At 42.6% G+C, this 14,742-nt stretch overlaps 1 protein-coding gene across 8 annotated transcripts in view; it reads left to right on the top strand.

Moving 5' to 3' along the window:
• Positions 1-14,742, top strand: part of STXBP5L (syntaxin binding protein 5L) — a 350,034-nt gene that overhangs the window by 304,374 nt on the left and 30,918 nt on the right. For all 8 annotated transcript variants that reach the window (XM_063446146.1, XM_063446149.1, XM_063446159.1 and 5 more), the window contains one exon: positions 12,122-12,292. In XM_063446146.1, the coding sequence (XP_063302216.1) occupies positions 12,122-12,292 (171 nt within the window). The remainder of the gene's footprint in view (positions 1-12,121; positions 12,293-14,742) is intronic.

The raw sequence follows: 14,742 nt of genomic DNA on the forward strand, positions 1-14,742 counted from the left end.
TTCTCTCTATTCACTAGGTTCACATCCGTTTTGGCCTAAATGTTGCAAGTCATATTTTAACTCACTGTTTAATGAATAGACAATGATGAGAAAACAATAGAAAATGACAAAAGACACCCGAAGATTCATAGATATATTGGAAATAATGAAAAGGCAAAAAACTAAGGGACTCTTGGTGGCACTTGACGCGGAAAAGGTGTTTGATCGCCTACAATGGCAATATATGGCAAAGGTGCTGGATAAATTCCAATCCCCTCGTAAATTCAAACAAAGTATCCTCTCCTTATATACAAACCCAACAGCTAGAGTTATAAATTCAGGGTTCCTGTCACGAAATTTCTACCTTGCTAAGACGCTACGAGACAGAGCTGCCCCCTCTCTCCATTAAATTTTATCATGGTCCTTGAACCCTTACCACAAGCATGTCAAGTCTAGCACGCGCCAAATAAACAAGGTTTAAGTTTATGCGAGCCTCAAAAAAAAAAAACGTAGGTTTATTATTAGGTTTACTATACCAATAATGATTCCTAAGTCATTTATAACATACTTCCAGAATACCATTAATGCACATATCTGGAACACAATGAGCTGCAAAATGACAGTGTAACGGAGCTTCCTGTACCCCGGTTGGGTGCCTCCTCCGACGGATGCTCCTAGCGCTCACCGAGGCCTGCAAGCACTCCACCAGACACCATCAGCACTGCAGTCCCCACATCTTGCATTACAGCTTGGCTGGGACTCGCCGTCCTCTACCCACCCTGGACCTACGACAAGGCTCCAGGTTCCAGTGGGTGAATCTCTCCTCCAGCAGGAACAAGCTCTTAAAAGAGCTTAGTGATTATACTTCCTGGGGAGTATACTGTTATAGCAATCCCCAGGGTAGATGCAGCCTTTCCCCCCACACATGAGATGAGACTCTATGTTGAGGGTAAAACAGGAACTCAATTTTAATGGAGGTACACTGTCCTTTTATGCAGGTTTTACAACAAAGGTGAAGCCCAGGTGGACCTTGTTGGGCACAAGACACAAAGGGTACAAGCCAATAAAACAATGTGACAAGGAATAACACTCCCACATACAGTACACAATCCCTCCCATCTGCCTGTGATATAATTAAGGCAGATAATGTATTAACTTAATTATCCCCAGGCAGAAAAAACACAAATTTTTACCAAGTCCAATTAGTACCCCAAAATACAACATATCCCCATAAAAGTACCCCGATAGCCCCGATCTGGGGTTACAACATACTTAAAAATTACCCAGATTGGTTCAGGGGTTCAAAAGATAGCTGGAAGTCTCTTTTTGACCGACCGCACACATGGCTAAATGCCCAAAATAGTTCCAGAGAATTAGGCTGTGCAGCCAGTCTATTTCAACAGTCAAAGTAATGTTCAAATAGTCGAACTGAGCCGTTCGTGCACAGAGTCAGTGAGTGTATCTGGTTGGGTAGATTGTTTCTACCGAACGGCGCTCCGTTCGTGCAATTCCAGTTGAACCTAACTGGAGGTGGGAGACCCAGCAATGTTTGTGCCGTTGAGTGTCCGATTTTAGTTCCATGCGCTTAACGACAAAACACCTCTGGATGCTTTCGACTAAACAAGATGGCCGCCGCCACGTGTTCGACTATACGAATGGCGACCACCCAGCCATTTGTCAATTAAGCTGCGGTTAACCACAGCTTCTGGGAGGTGAACGAGCAGCACATTCCACTTGAGGGTGGTCCGGCTGTTCGACAGTTTGTTCGGTAAACAAACACCATAAGCCTAATCCACTCGGTAAATCCCATATACTGAACTATAGAAAGGGAAAAAGGCACGAACAGGGTTTTTAGCCAAAAGATCACCACAGGGCCATAGTCACAGGGCAAGAGGCTGACAAACAGGCCCCTCCAAAAACTAGTGGTGAGGACACTTTCGCCACAGACAGAAGGTGGTTTAGGAGTACCGCATATCCAAAAATATTATATAGCATTCTTACTGGCACAAACAGCGGCGCTAGTAGACAAGACCATTACACCACTGTGGCATACATTAGAACAATCCATTGCTCCCCAACACGAGATATTGGACCTTATTTGGGTAGCACATCGTGCCCAACCTGCTAATCTTAATGTGGATGCATTGGTACATGACACCCTAAAGATTGGCATGTATATACCCAGGAAATACGGGGATGTGTTGGAGGTGTGGGGCAGCGGAGGGATCTATGGCCCATACGTTCTAGTATTGCAAAGCGATTATTATCCTGTGGAAACATATTCAACAATTTATATTTAATGTTACAAATATATTGGTGCCCCTTGAACCAGAATGTATTTGTTACATATTATGCCAGGAAACTAGGATGATTATACATATTTTAATGGCCACATAAAATGCAGCGGTAGAGCACTAATATAGGTGTTTGGCTATTTTGTTACAAACTAATGAGATTATAAATGTATGGTCGCAATGATTATCATAGTAACCTCTTTTGTTTTATTTTGTATATTTATTTTGTTTCTTCGAACAAATTTGATTTAGGGTCACATTTTAATTTGTGCTAATTGTTGTGTATACAGTTTGTTCAAAATCAATACTAGTTAGGCAAATATACATATTGATTAGGAGGGATTAACACTCAACAAAATAAGATTTATGGCAGGGGTTGTCAACCTTTTAATAGCTACCACCCACTTTTGTATCTTTGTTGACGGTAACATTTCCTTACCGCCCACCAGTGCCACAGTAACTAACTTTATAGCGCAAGTGCAAATTTTTTACTTTAATTTTTTTTTTTTTTTTAGAAAGGAGGGGTTTAAAAACAAAAAAGTACTTAAATTCACCTATATCTTTTTTGTTTTTTCCTATTTTCTATTCTACTTTTTTTCTATGTGTGTGTGTGTGTGTGTGTGTGTAATGGGTTTGTGTGAGGGGTGCTGTATGTGTGTGAAGGGTGCAGTGTGTGGGTGAGGGGTGTTGTGTGTGTGAGGGGTGCAGTGTGTGTGTGTGAGAGTGAAGGGTGCTGTGTGTTTGAGAATTGATATGTGTTTGTGTGAGGAGGGCAGTGCGTGTGTATCTGAGGTGTAGTGTGTGTGTGTGTGTGTGTGTGGAGGGTGTGAGTGGGTGGTGTGTGTGTGGAGGGTGCAGTGTGTATGAGGGGGGAGGGGCAGCCTGTGTGTGTATGTGAGGGGTCAGTATGTAAGTGTGTGTGTGTGTGTGTGAGGGGACAGTCTGTGTGTGTGTGTGTGTGTGAGGGGGCATTCGGTGTGTGTGTGTGTGTGTGTGTGTGTGAGAGAGAGAGGAGTGTAGTGTGCGTTTGTGTGTGAAGGCTGAATAGGGCCTATGCTGTGTGTAGGTGGGTGAGATGTGAAAATCTATCTTAATGTCTCCGCCTGCCTTCTTCTTACCTTTTACCAGGGAGGGGGACATAATGCTGCAAGCTCTGGTTGTCCAGTGGTGGCATGTTCACTTTAGCCTGCAGCTCCACCGGCTGCAGGCTGACTTTCCTGTCCTCCTGCAACCACAGCACTGTATCGGAGCATTGCCATGGTAATGCGCAGCAATGCTTCGACCAGCCTGCTCGTGGAAGGAACACAGAGCTTCCTAGGCCCTTCCCTCCCTCTGCTGGAACTAAGTGCCAATGGGTTGGTGAGGGAGATCTTTGATCTCCTCACCAGCCCGAGAGGGCTTACAGCAAGGCTGGCTCTGCATGGGCCGGCAGGGGAGATGATCTCCCCTGCCGCCCTTGGTCCATGGCCATCAAGGCCCACCGGCCGTGTTCTGCAGAACCCACCACCTAGTGGGCGGTAGGGACCAGGTTGACTACCCATGAATTAGGGTATGTATAAGCTGTATAAGATGTATAAGGGATTGAATGTTCATTTAAAGTTGTTGGTGACCGCTGATCTGACTACGTAAGAATTACATAAAATGCTTTTGAATGTATTAATATGGTTGAACAGACTGCAGACTGTAAAATGTAAAATGTGGCATTATATTATTTTGTAAAAAAAAAATGTAATAAAAATGCAAATATGAAAAAGGAAAATGAAAAAAAGACAATGATGTGGTCTTTACTAAAGGGAGAATTGTTGGGGATTCAAAATTAAATCAAAGTTAATTTCAAATGTAAGGGCAAAGTGGCCAAATCTGGAGCATATTTGCATTTTTTTGCTCTTAAATTAAATTTTCACTTTGAATTCCCAACAATTATCACTATAGTGAATAACCCTATAAGAAGAAAGAGAGACAGACTGGGGACAGAGTGAGCCGGGAAAGCATGAACTTAGAGACTGCAAGCTTCGGGAAACAGAAATGGGATAAAGATGGGGATAAACGCTTATTAGAGAGAGAGAGTGCACAGAATGTGAAGTGAGAGGACTGAGCACTGTGGAGGAAAGGGACATCTGGTCAGACCTAACTGGAAACCAAATGGCAAAGCATAGGCCAAAATAGCTGATTTAGAAGAATTTTCCAACTCCAACAAAAAACATAGTTCGGCTGTTTTTTGTAATTCGGTTTTCAGTTCACTGAGAGAATGTGATTGCATTCATAAGGGTGCGGGTAATTGTATCTTTGCCTATGGCAGCAGGAATCCTTGCACCGGCCCTGCTGACACCGACTGTGGATTCCCAGATGTTTCTTATGTCTAAGTCCCCCTGTGCCCACTGTAGGTGCAGGATGTATATCATCAATGTTTTTGTCACATGTCTTGTGTGCTCTCCTGTCCTACTGACGCTCTCTATTTACATATTCGGGTAGATTTGCATATTATGGTTTATGCAGGCAGAGGACATATTCCTTCTCAGAGTTTGTCTTCCCTCAGCCTTTTGTTAATATTGTATTGTGTAATAAGAGTGCCTCTATGACTCCCCATATGATTACATTTTGTGTATGGGATTGAATGTGTCGCAATAAGTTTAACGTAATGCAAATAGGGTCTAGTCCTGAGTGTAAATACAGTTTTGATTGCTAGTTCCATTGGGAACTGTGTGTCCTGCTTGGTTTGTTCCAGTAGTAGTGTTCTCTGACCTGCTTGCTGGCTGCTCTAGTCCCTGGTCCTGGGGATGCGTCAAGAAAGAGCTAGGCATGAGAGCTGCAATGCCTTTGTAGAGGCAGCACAGAAAGAGGGGATGATACCTGCCTGGGACAAGGAGGGACAGGCAGAGGGCTCGATACCTGCCTGGGACAAGAAGAGAAAGGCAGTGGGGTCAATGTGGCGGACCGTCTGGCACCCCGACTGGGTACCTCCGACAGTCGCTGCTTCCTAGTATTTGCTAGCACCATAAGCACTGTACTGGAACACCATAACCACTGTAAACCCCACGAACCGCCCCCAGCTTGGTTGGGGTCTCTCTCTACTTCACCCACCCTGGACCCAGCTTTCAGTGGGTAGACCTCTCCTAGTCCAGAGAGCATAGCAGGAACAGCTCTTATAAGGAGGGACAGGCAGGGGGGCCGATACCTGCCGAGAGAAGCTGATACCTGCCTGGGACAAGGAGGGACAGGCAGAGGGGTCGATACCTGCCTAGGAGTGGACAATACCTGCCTGGGACAAGGAGACACAGGTAGGGGGCTTAATACCTCCCGGGAGGGGATGATACCTGCCTGCGACAAGGTGGGACAGGCTGAGGGGTCGATACCTGCCTGGGCAGAGATGATATCTGCCTGGGACAAGGAGGGAGAGGCAGAGTGGTCGATACCTGCTGAGATGGGATGATACCTACCTGGGACAAGGTGGGACAGGCAGAGTGTTCAATACCTGCCAAGAGGGGATGATACCGTCCTGGGACAAGGAGTGACAGACAGAGAGGTTGATACATTATCTTGTGGGAAATTAAGGGGCTTAAATGGGGTGCTGCTGGGGGCTAATAAGTACAGTAAAAATGAAAATCCAGCGCACTCCCTTATCTACTAAACAGCTACTTTGGTGCTGACAGATTTTGTAAGTTTTATAAAAAATACCTAATCTAGGCAAAAAATAATGGGGGATTAGTTACATTATATGATCATACATTGCATAAGCCTGCCATAACGTCAATGTACCCCATCTTTGGCAGGTCCTATTCTGACAGCCAACTGTCCTTGGTTTTGCACCCCTCCCTGTCACAGGTGCCTCATCTCAGGACCCTATTTAGCCTTGTACTGCGGAGAACTTTAGATGCAAGGATTTCCCCAAGTGAGTAGCTCATTTAGTAGACAGTTGGCTGTTAGTGTAGGACCTGCCAAAGATGGGGCACATTGACATTGTGGCAGGCTTATGCAATGTATGATCATATAATGTAACTAATCCCCCATTATTTTTTGCCTAGATTAGGTGTTTTTAATAAAACTAGCAAAATCTGTCAGCGCCAAAGTAGCTGTTTAGTACATAAGGGAGTGCGCTGGATTTTTATTTTTCTGATACATTATCTTATGTGATGTTCCATTTTCATTTAAATTTATACTAAACGGTGTTGTCACCTTCTAGTCCCATCCTAGCACAGCCAAGGCACATTGCATTGGAGAAGAAACAGAGGAATTGTCGGGATTCTCAAACATTTTAGTCATGTACCTACACCATTGCAACTGTGTGTCCAGGAGAGAATATAAATCCACGTAGAGCAGCAGGGATATTACTCACTATAATCATTTTTAATACATGGATCAAACCAGACATCTGGTCACCCCCAATCCACGTCCGACATACTGAAAACCAGACAGAGGCTGATTTTACCATCAGATTGTATTCGCTGCCGACAGCTTTAGTAGGTAAATCCCATGCTGCGCAATATGATGTGTATATAACACTGTGTCTGTTTATCACACAGAGCGGAATATTAGCCATCTTGTGAACGGCTGCCAGGGTTTGTCATCTATATGGAGTGTTTATCGAGTTTGCTTTATTACTATAATTAGAGGACTCGCACTGTGGGTTACTCAGTTAATCCATCACGTAAATGCACCTAATCGCGCTGGTGTCACTGATAATATAAGTTCATACAAATGAAGCTGTCAATTAGCGTCACTTACAGCTGTCCCTGGGGTCTCCTGGACCACACATCTGTCTTTAATTCTCCCAATAAGCAGAGCATTAGCAAATCAGGAGCATAGGAATGGGTCGGGGGTCTGAAGAGATTCCCTCGTATAATTGGAACATGTTTTATCGCTGTGCCGCAGAGGGAAATGCCTTTATGTTTGAACATATTGTAAAATGCACCCTGAGTGTTAATACCAATAATCCCAGCAGGCCCTACCCTAATCTGCTGAGTGTTAAAGGATCACTATAGTGTCAGGAAAACAAACCTGACACTATATAGTCCTTAGGAACCCCCCACCGTCAAGGCCCTTCTACCGCTGGGCTGAAGGGGTTAAAACCCCTTCAGCTACTTACGTTAATCCAGCGCCGGGCTCCCTCGGCGTTGGTGACCTCTCCTCCCCCTCCGACGTCAGCTCCCGACTGGAGCCGGATGCGCATTAAAAACGCCCATTGGAAAGCATTTCTCAATGCTTTCCTATGGACGTTCTGCACGCTGAAAGCGATTTTCGCATCCAGCGTCGCAGAAGCGCCTCTAACGGCTGTCAGGAAGACAGCCACTAGAGGCTGGATTAACCCTGCAATGTAAACATAGCAGTTTCTCTGAAAGTATTGGAAGCCTATTGTGGATGTGCGGAAAAATGCCACCCTGCGCCAATCAGCATCACCTCTTAGAGATGCATTCAATCAATGCATCTCTATGGAAAACATTCAGCGTCTTCATGTAGAGGATGGACTGGAGGTGTTACTAGGCAGTAATGTAAACAGACAGTGTTTACATTAAAAAATGTACAAGGACAGGCTACAGACACCAGAACCACTACATTAAGCTGTAGTTGTCCTGTGACCATAGTGTCCCTTTAATATTAATAAAGCTATATAATGTATATACAGTGAGGGAAGAAAGTATTTGATCCCCTTCTGATTTTGACCGTTTGCCCACTGACAAAGAAATGATCAGTCTATCATTTTATTGGTAAGTGTATTTTAACAGTGAGAGACATAATAACCAAAACAAAAGTCAAGGAAAACACATGTCAAAAAAGTTATAAATTGATTTGCGTGTCAATGAGTGAAATGTAATATTTGACCCCTTCGACTTAGTACCTGGTAATAAAACCTTTGTTGGCAATCACAGAGCTCAAACATTTCTTGTAATTGGCCACCAGGTTTGCACACATCTCAGGAGGGATTTTGTCCCACTCCTCTATGCAGATCCTCTCCAAGTCATTAAGTTTTAAAGGCTGACATTTTGCACCTCAAACCTTCAGCTCCCTCCACAGATTTTCTATGGGATTAAGGTCTGGAGACTGGCTAGGCTACTCCAGGACCTTAATGTGTTTCTTCTTGAGCCACTCCTTTTTTGCCTTGGCTGTGTGTTTTGGGTCATTATCATGTTGGAACACCCATCCACGACCCATTTTAATTGCCCTGGCTGAGGGAAGGAGATTCTCACCCAAGATTTGACGGTACATGGCCCTGTCCTTCATCCCTTTGATGCGGTGCAGTTGTCCTGTCCCCTTAGCAGAAAAACACCCCTAAAGCATAATGTTTCCACCTCCATGTTTGATGGTGGGGATGATGTTCTTGGCGTCAAAGGCAACATTCCTCCTCCTCCAAACATGGCGAGTTGAGTTGATGCCAAAGAGCTTGATTTTGGTCTCATCTAAACACAACACTTTCACCAAGTTCTCCTCTGAATCATTCAGATGTTCATTTGGCAAACTTCAGATGGGCCTGTACATGTGCTTTCTTGAGCAGGGGGACCTTGCGGGTGCTGCAGGATTTCAGTCATTCACGGCATACTTTGTTACCAATTGTTTTCCTGGTGATTATGGTCCCAGCTACCTTGAGATCATTAACAAGATCTTCCTGTGTAGATCTGGGCTGATTCCTCACCGTTCTCATGATCATTGAAACTCCACAAGGTGAGATCTTACATGGAGCACTAGACCGAGGGAGACTGACCGTTATTTTGTCTTTTTTCCATTTGCGAATAATCACACCAACTGTTGTCACCTTCTCACCAAGCTGCTTGGCAATGGTCTTGTAGCCCATTTCAGCCTTGTGTAGGTCTACAATCTTGTCCCTGACATCCTTGGACAGCTCTTTGATCATGGTGTCAGATTTTGGAATCTGATTGGTTGATTGATTGATTCTGTGGACAGGTGTCTTGTATACAGATCAAATACTTATTTCACTCATTGACATGCAAATCAATTTATAACTTTTTTGACATGCGTTTTTCTGGATTTTGTTATTTTGGTTATTCTGTCTCTCACTGTTAATATACACCTACCATTAAAATTATAGACTGATCATTTCTTTGTCAGTGGGCAAACATTCAAAATCAACAGGGGATCAAATACTTTCTTCCCTCACTGTATATACATTATATAGCTTTATTAATATTAAAGGGACACTATGGTTACAGGACAACTACAGCTTAATGTAGTGGTTCTGGTGTCTATAGCCTGTCCTTGTACGCTTTTTAATGTAAACACTGCCTTTTTACATTACTGCCTAGTAACACCTCCAGTCCACCCATTCTCTACATGAAGAACAATATGGTGAAATAGTGAAATAGCTCTATTTGCTGCTTCAGTGAATGTTGATTCTGTAAAACATGTATACTACACTTGTTATATTTGTTTCTACTCTTATACGCAATGTTATTATATCTAATCTTATATCCAATGTTATTATGCACAATGTTATTATATACAATGTTATTATATCCAGTCTTATACACAATGTTATTATACACAATGTTATTATATCCCATCTTGTGTATAAGATTGGATATAATAACATTGTATATAATAACATTGTGCATAATAACATTGGATATAAGATTAGATATAATAACATTGCGTATAAGAGTAGAAACAAATATAACAAGTGTAGTATAATAACATTGTGTATAAGATGGGATATAATAACATTGTGTATAAGATTGGATATAATAACATTGTGTATAATAACATTGTATATAAGATTGGATATTATAACATTGTGTATAAGATTGGGTATAATAACATTGTATATATGATTGGATATAATAGCATTGTTTATATGATTGGGTGTAATAGCATTGTTTATATGATTGGATATAGAAACATTGCTCATTAATGTTACTCATGGGACAGGTTGGTGTAATAACGACCAAGCTATCTCACCAGCAGGATGAGGGGCAATGCAATATACATGGGATATGGAGGAGAGAACTGAATAACCATGATATACGAAGGAGGATGAAGATTATGTATGGGGTGTAATGGGAAATGCTTGGACATATGGTATATTTAATGTGTGTGTTACGTTAGGATTCAGAATGTAGGTGGAATATTTGTGGGTTTTTATAACGGAATTTGATTATCGATGGGATACACAAGGAATCTTGGAAGTAAGTGGAATTATGGAACAGATGTGCAGTCGTACACAGATATGGAATATATCGTGAATAAAAAACAGTATAAACACTAATGAGTGAAAAATGAGTGAAAAAACTGAATAAATAATACGTGAAAAAGTGATATCCCGGGTACCTCACTACGACATCCAACAAATTTATAAAGTAAAAATACTGGTAGAAAATCACAAAACACGTAAGAAGGAAATATAACCTGGGTAAATGTAGACTAATCCACTGATGTATAATGGTATCTAGAAAAATCTGAAATAATACGTAGCATAGTACAGTAATATAAAACACCTCAGTGAGTATAAAGTAAAAAATAATATTTTTTACGTGATATAGATAGATATATGATTTGCATTGTGAGTATATACATTTATATACATTAAAGCATCACTTTACTTGTTTAGTTTTGAAACTTGTGGCAGCCAAGGATGTCCTTTCCCTTTCCCAGCATCTCAGAAAGTGCAGTTTTCAGTGATTATAGCAGGATAAAGGGATATAGCTTCCCCCCTCCCCCCAGACATTTGTTGAGACTTAATGCTGGGAGTAATCTGGTTAATTCAAGCAAGGGACACTCAATTTATACACAGACCCCCCCCCAACATGGGGTCTCCATACAAACTCCTCCAAGGCATCCCTGTGTCTGAGAGATAATTGAGTCAAAAACCAATAACTCAATTATCTCTCAGTTACAGGGAACCACATAGAAAATACCCCAAAACCACACTCAATTTCCACAGGAATCCCACAAGTCTTAGTTCCCCGAATATCCCCGAATCGGAGCTCCAAAGTTGTCCAAATAGCGCTCTGTTTCGTTCGGTGGAATGGAATTGCCATCGGGGTAAATTTTTGACTGGCCACGAAGTTATAGCTTTAAACAGTTCCATGGTGAAAAGGCTGCAGCTGGTCAACTTTCGTGAGCTCCAAGGCGCATAAAGCCGAATGCTCCCCCTGGCTCTAGGGAGCGAATGTTCCTCTTTTTCGCGTGAACTGTTTTCCCAAAAAGCGCTCTCCTGTATATTTGGGAGGGAAGCAGACAAAATGGCCACCATTCCACGAAACACGTTCGGTTATACGAATGGCGGCCACCCAGAAGAGCACTTAAGTTAATGGGTTCTTTCAAATTAATGAGCCAAGCGGTGGTCTTGGTTCGGGAGGTATAAGAGGGGAAAAGGGTCTTTGTTCGGTAAACAAACAACCAGGAGTATAAACAAAATGAAAAGTCCAATAAGTGACAGGGTGTTCTGTTACAAAACTGAATTTTTTAAATTGTATTTACTATCACATTTTCTTTGCATTATTATTTCTTTGCATTAAATATATATTAACAATGCTCTTACAACAGCTTATTTAAATACTATTTTGCTTATTTGGCACTAGCACTATTTAATTTGTCTCCCATATTGGAATTAGTCTAGGATCCAACGATATTGGGGTACTGTGAAGTAGTGGTGGGACTGACACAATATGGCCGAATGGTGGAACTGAATCACCATATTTGTTTGCTGACAGGTGATTTCAAGTAACCTTATAAAATGTTAAAATTTATTTTTGTGTGTCTATTCTGTGCAGTTCAATGTCACAGAGAGTGAGGTACTTGGTAACATTTTGTCAGTCTACCAGGCAGGAATGAAGGTCTGCTCAGTGGGTTACTTGGTGTGTTTAGCAATCTCTTAGATATATCTATTTCTTCTTCCGTAGATCACATTAATGGTCATTGTACGAGCCCCACATCACAGACTTGCAGTTCAGGGAAACGCATTTCCAGTGCTGATGGGACTAAAGCCAACAGACGTGGTCCCGGGAGACCACCATTCCGTAAAGCGCAGTCCGCAGCGTGCATGGAGATTTCACTCCCGGTCACATCTGAAGGTGAGAATTTCTGTATTCACAGGTTATAGCTAATCCCACCGTTAGGAGCTCTGATAGCATGAACCCTCCCGTATATACAGATAATAGGAGCACTGATAGCCTGAGCCCTCCCGTATATACAGATAATAGGAGCACTGATAGCCTGAGCCCTCCCGTATATACAGATAATAGGAGCACTGATAGCCTGAGCCCTCCCGTATATACAGATAATAGGAGCACTGATAGCCTGAGCCCTCCCGTATATACAGATAATAGGAGCACTGATAGCCTGAGCCCTCCCGTATATACAGATAATAGGAGCACTGATAGCCTGAGCCCTCCCGTATATACAGATAATAGGAGCACTGATAGCCTGAGCCCTCCCGTATATACAGATAATAGGAGCACTGATAGCCTGAGCCCTCCCGTATATACAGATAATAGGAGCACTGATAGCCTGAACCCTCCCGTATATACAGATAATAGGAGCACTGATAGCCTGAACCCTCCCGTATATACAGATAATAGGAGCACTGATAGCCTGAGCCCTCCCGTATATACAGATAATAGGAGCACTGATAGCCTGAGCCCTCCCGTATATACAGATAATAGGAGCACTGATAGCCTGAGCCCTCCCGTATATACAGATAATAGGAGCACTGATAGCCTGAGCCCTCCTGTATATACAGATAATAGGAGCACTGATAGCCTGAGCCCTCCCGTATATACAGATAATAGGAGCACTGATAGCGTGAGCCCTTACCGTATATACAGATAATAGGAGCACTGATAGCCTGAACCCTCCTGTATATACAGATAATAGGAGCACTGATAGCCTGAACCCTCCTGTATATACAGATAATAGGAGCTCTGATAGCCTGAACCCTCCCGTATATACAGATAATAGGAGCACTGATAGCCTGAGCCCTCCCGTATATACAGATAATAGGAGCACTGATAGACTAAGCCCTTACCGTATATACAGATAATAGGAGCACTGATAGCCTGAGCCCTTCTGTATATACAGATAATAGGAGCACTGATAGCCTGAGCCCTTCTGTATATACAGATAATAGGAGCACTGATAGCCTGAGCCCTCCTGTATATACAGATAATAGGAGCACTGATAGCCTGAGCCCTCCCGTATATACAGATAATAGGAGCACTGATAGCCTGAGCCCTCCCGTATATACAGATAATAGGAGCACTGATAGCCTGAGCCCTCCCGTATATACAGATAATAGGAGCCCTGATAGCCTGAGCCCTTACCGTATATACAGATAATAGGAGCACTGATAGCCTGAACCCTCCCGTATATACAGATAATAGGAGCACTGATAGCCTGAACCCTCCTGTATATACAGATAATAGGAGCACTGATATCCTGAGCCCTTCTGTATATACAGATAATAGGAGCACTGATAGCCTGAGCCCTCCTGTATATACAGATAATAGGAGCACTGATAGCCTGAGCCCTCCCGTATATACAGATAATAGGAGCCCTCCCGTATATACAGATAATAGGAGCTCTCCCGTATATACAGATAATAGGAGCACTGATAGCCAAAGCCCTTCTGTATATATTGATAATGGAAGCAGAGAACACTGATAGCCTGAGGCCTCCTCTACGATCAGATAATGGGACCTGAGTACACTGATAGACGGAACCTTCTGTATATACAGATAATAGGAGCAGAGTACACTGATAGCCTGAACCTTCTGTATATACAGATATTAGGAGCAGAGTACACTGATAGCCTGAGCCCTTCTGTATGCAATGATAATTGTAGAATTGTACACTGATAGCCTGGTCCATCCTGTATGTAGAAATTAAACCCTGAAGCCACCTGTGTGCGCAGTTAATGGAAGCTCTCTTATAGACAGGTGTTACAATATGTAAGATGTTCTGAGCAGGTGATATCTGTAAACACGTCATGTTTGTCCATGTACTGTTTTAAAACCAACTACTAATAAGCATGATCCCTGTGTCAGCCTATTACCCTGTGTATAGAGATACATAGCATGACTGTGTGTTACACACATTCCCAAACATATCCTGATGGCATGTTTCCAATCCTGCAGGTTATTGGTCCGATTTAGTGTTTGATGGACAGCGTAATAACCAAAACAGAGCAGTCTGCTAACAGTAATCCTAGTAACAGAGACAGTATATATATATATATATATATATATATATATATATATATCCTAGAGACCTAGATGATCCTATCTGGACCATACTCCATCTTCACCTATCCCATTACTACAAGAGTAACAGCACTCCTGGACCATACTCTGTCCTCACCTATCCCATTACTACAAGGGTAACAGTACTCCTAGACCATACTCCATCATCACCTATCCTGCTACTGGGCCATCCTCACCTATACCATTACTACAAGGGTAACTATTCCTGGACCATACTCCATCCTCACCTGCCCCATTACTGCAAGGGTAACTATTCCTGGACC

This window comes from Pelobates fuscus, chromosome 1 (genome assembly GCF_036172605.1).
Source record: "Pelobates fuscus isolate aPelFus1 chromosome 1, aPelFus1.pri, whole genome shotgun sequence".
Lineage (NCBI taxonomy): Eukaryota > Metazoa > Chordata > Amphibia > Anura > Pelobatidae > Pelobates > Pelobates fuscus.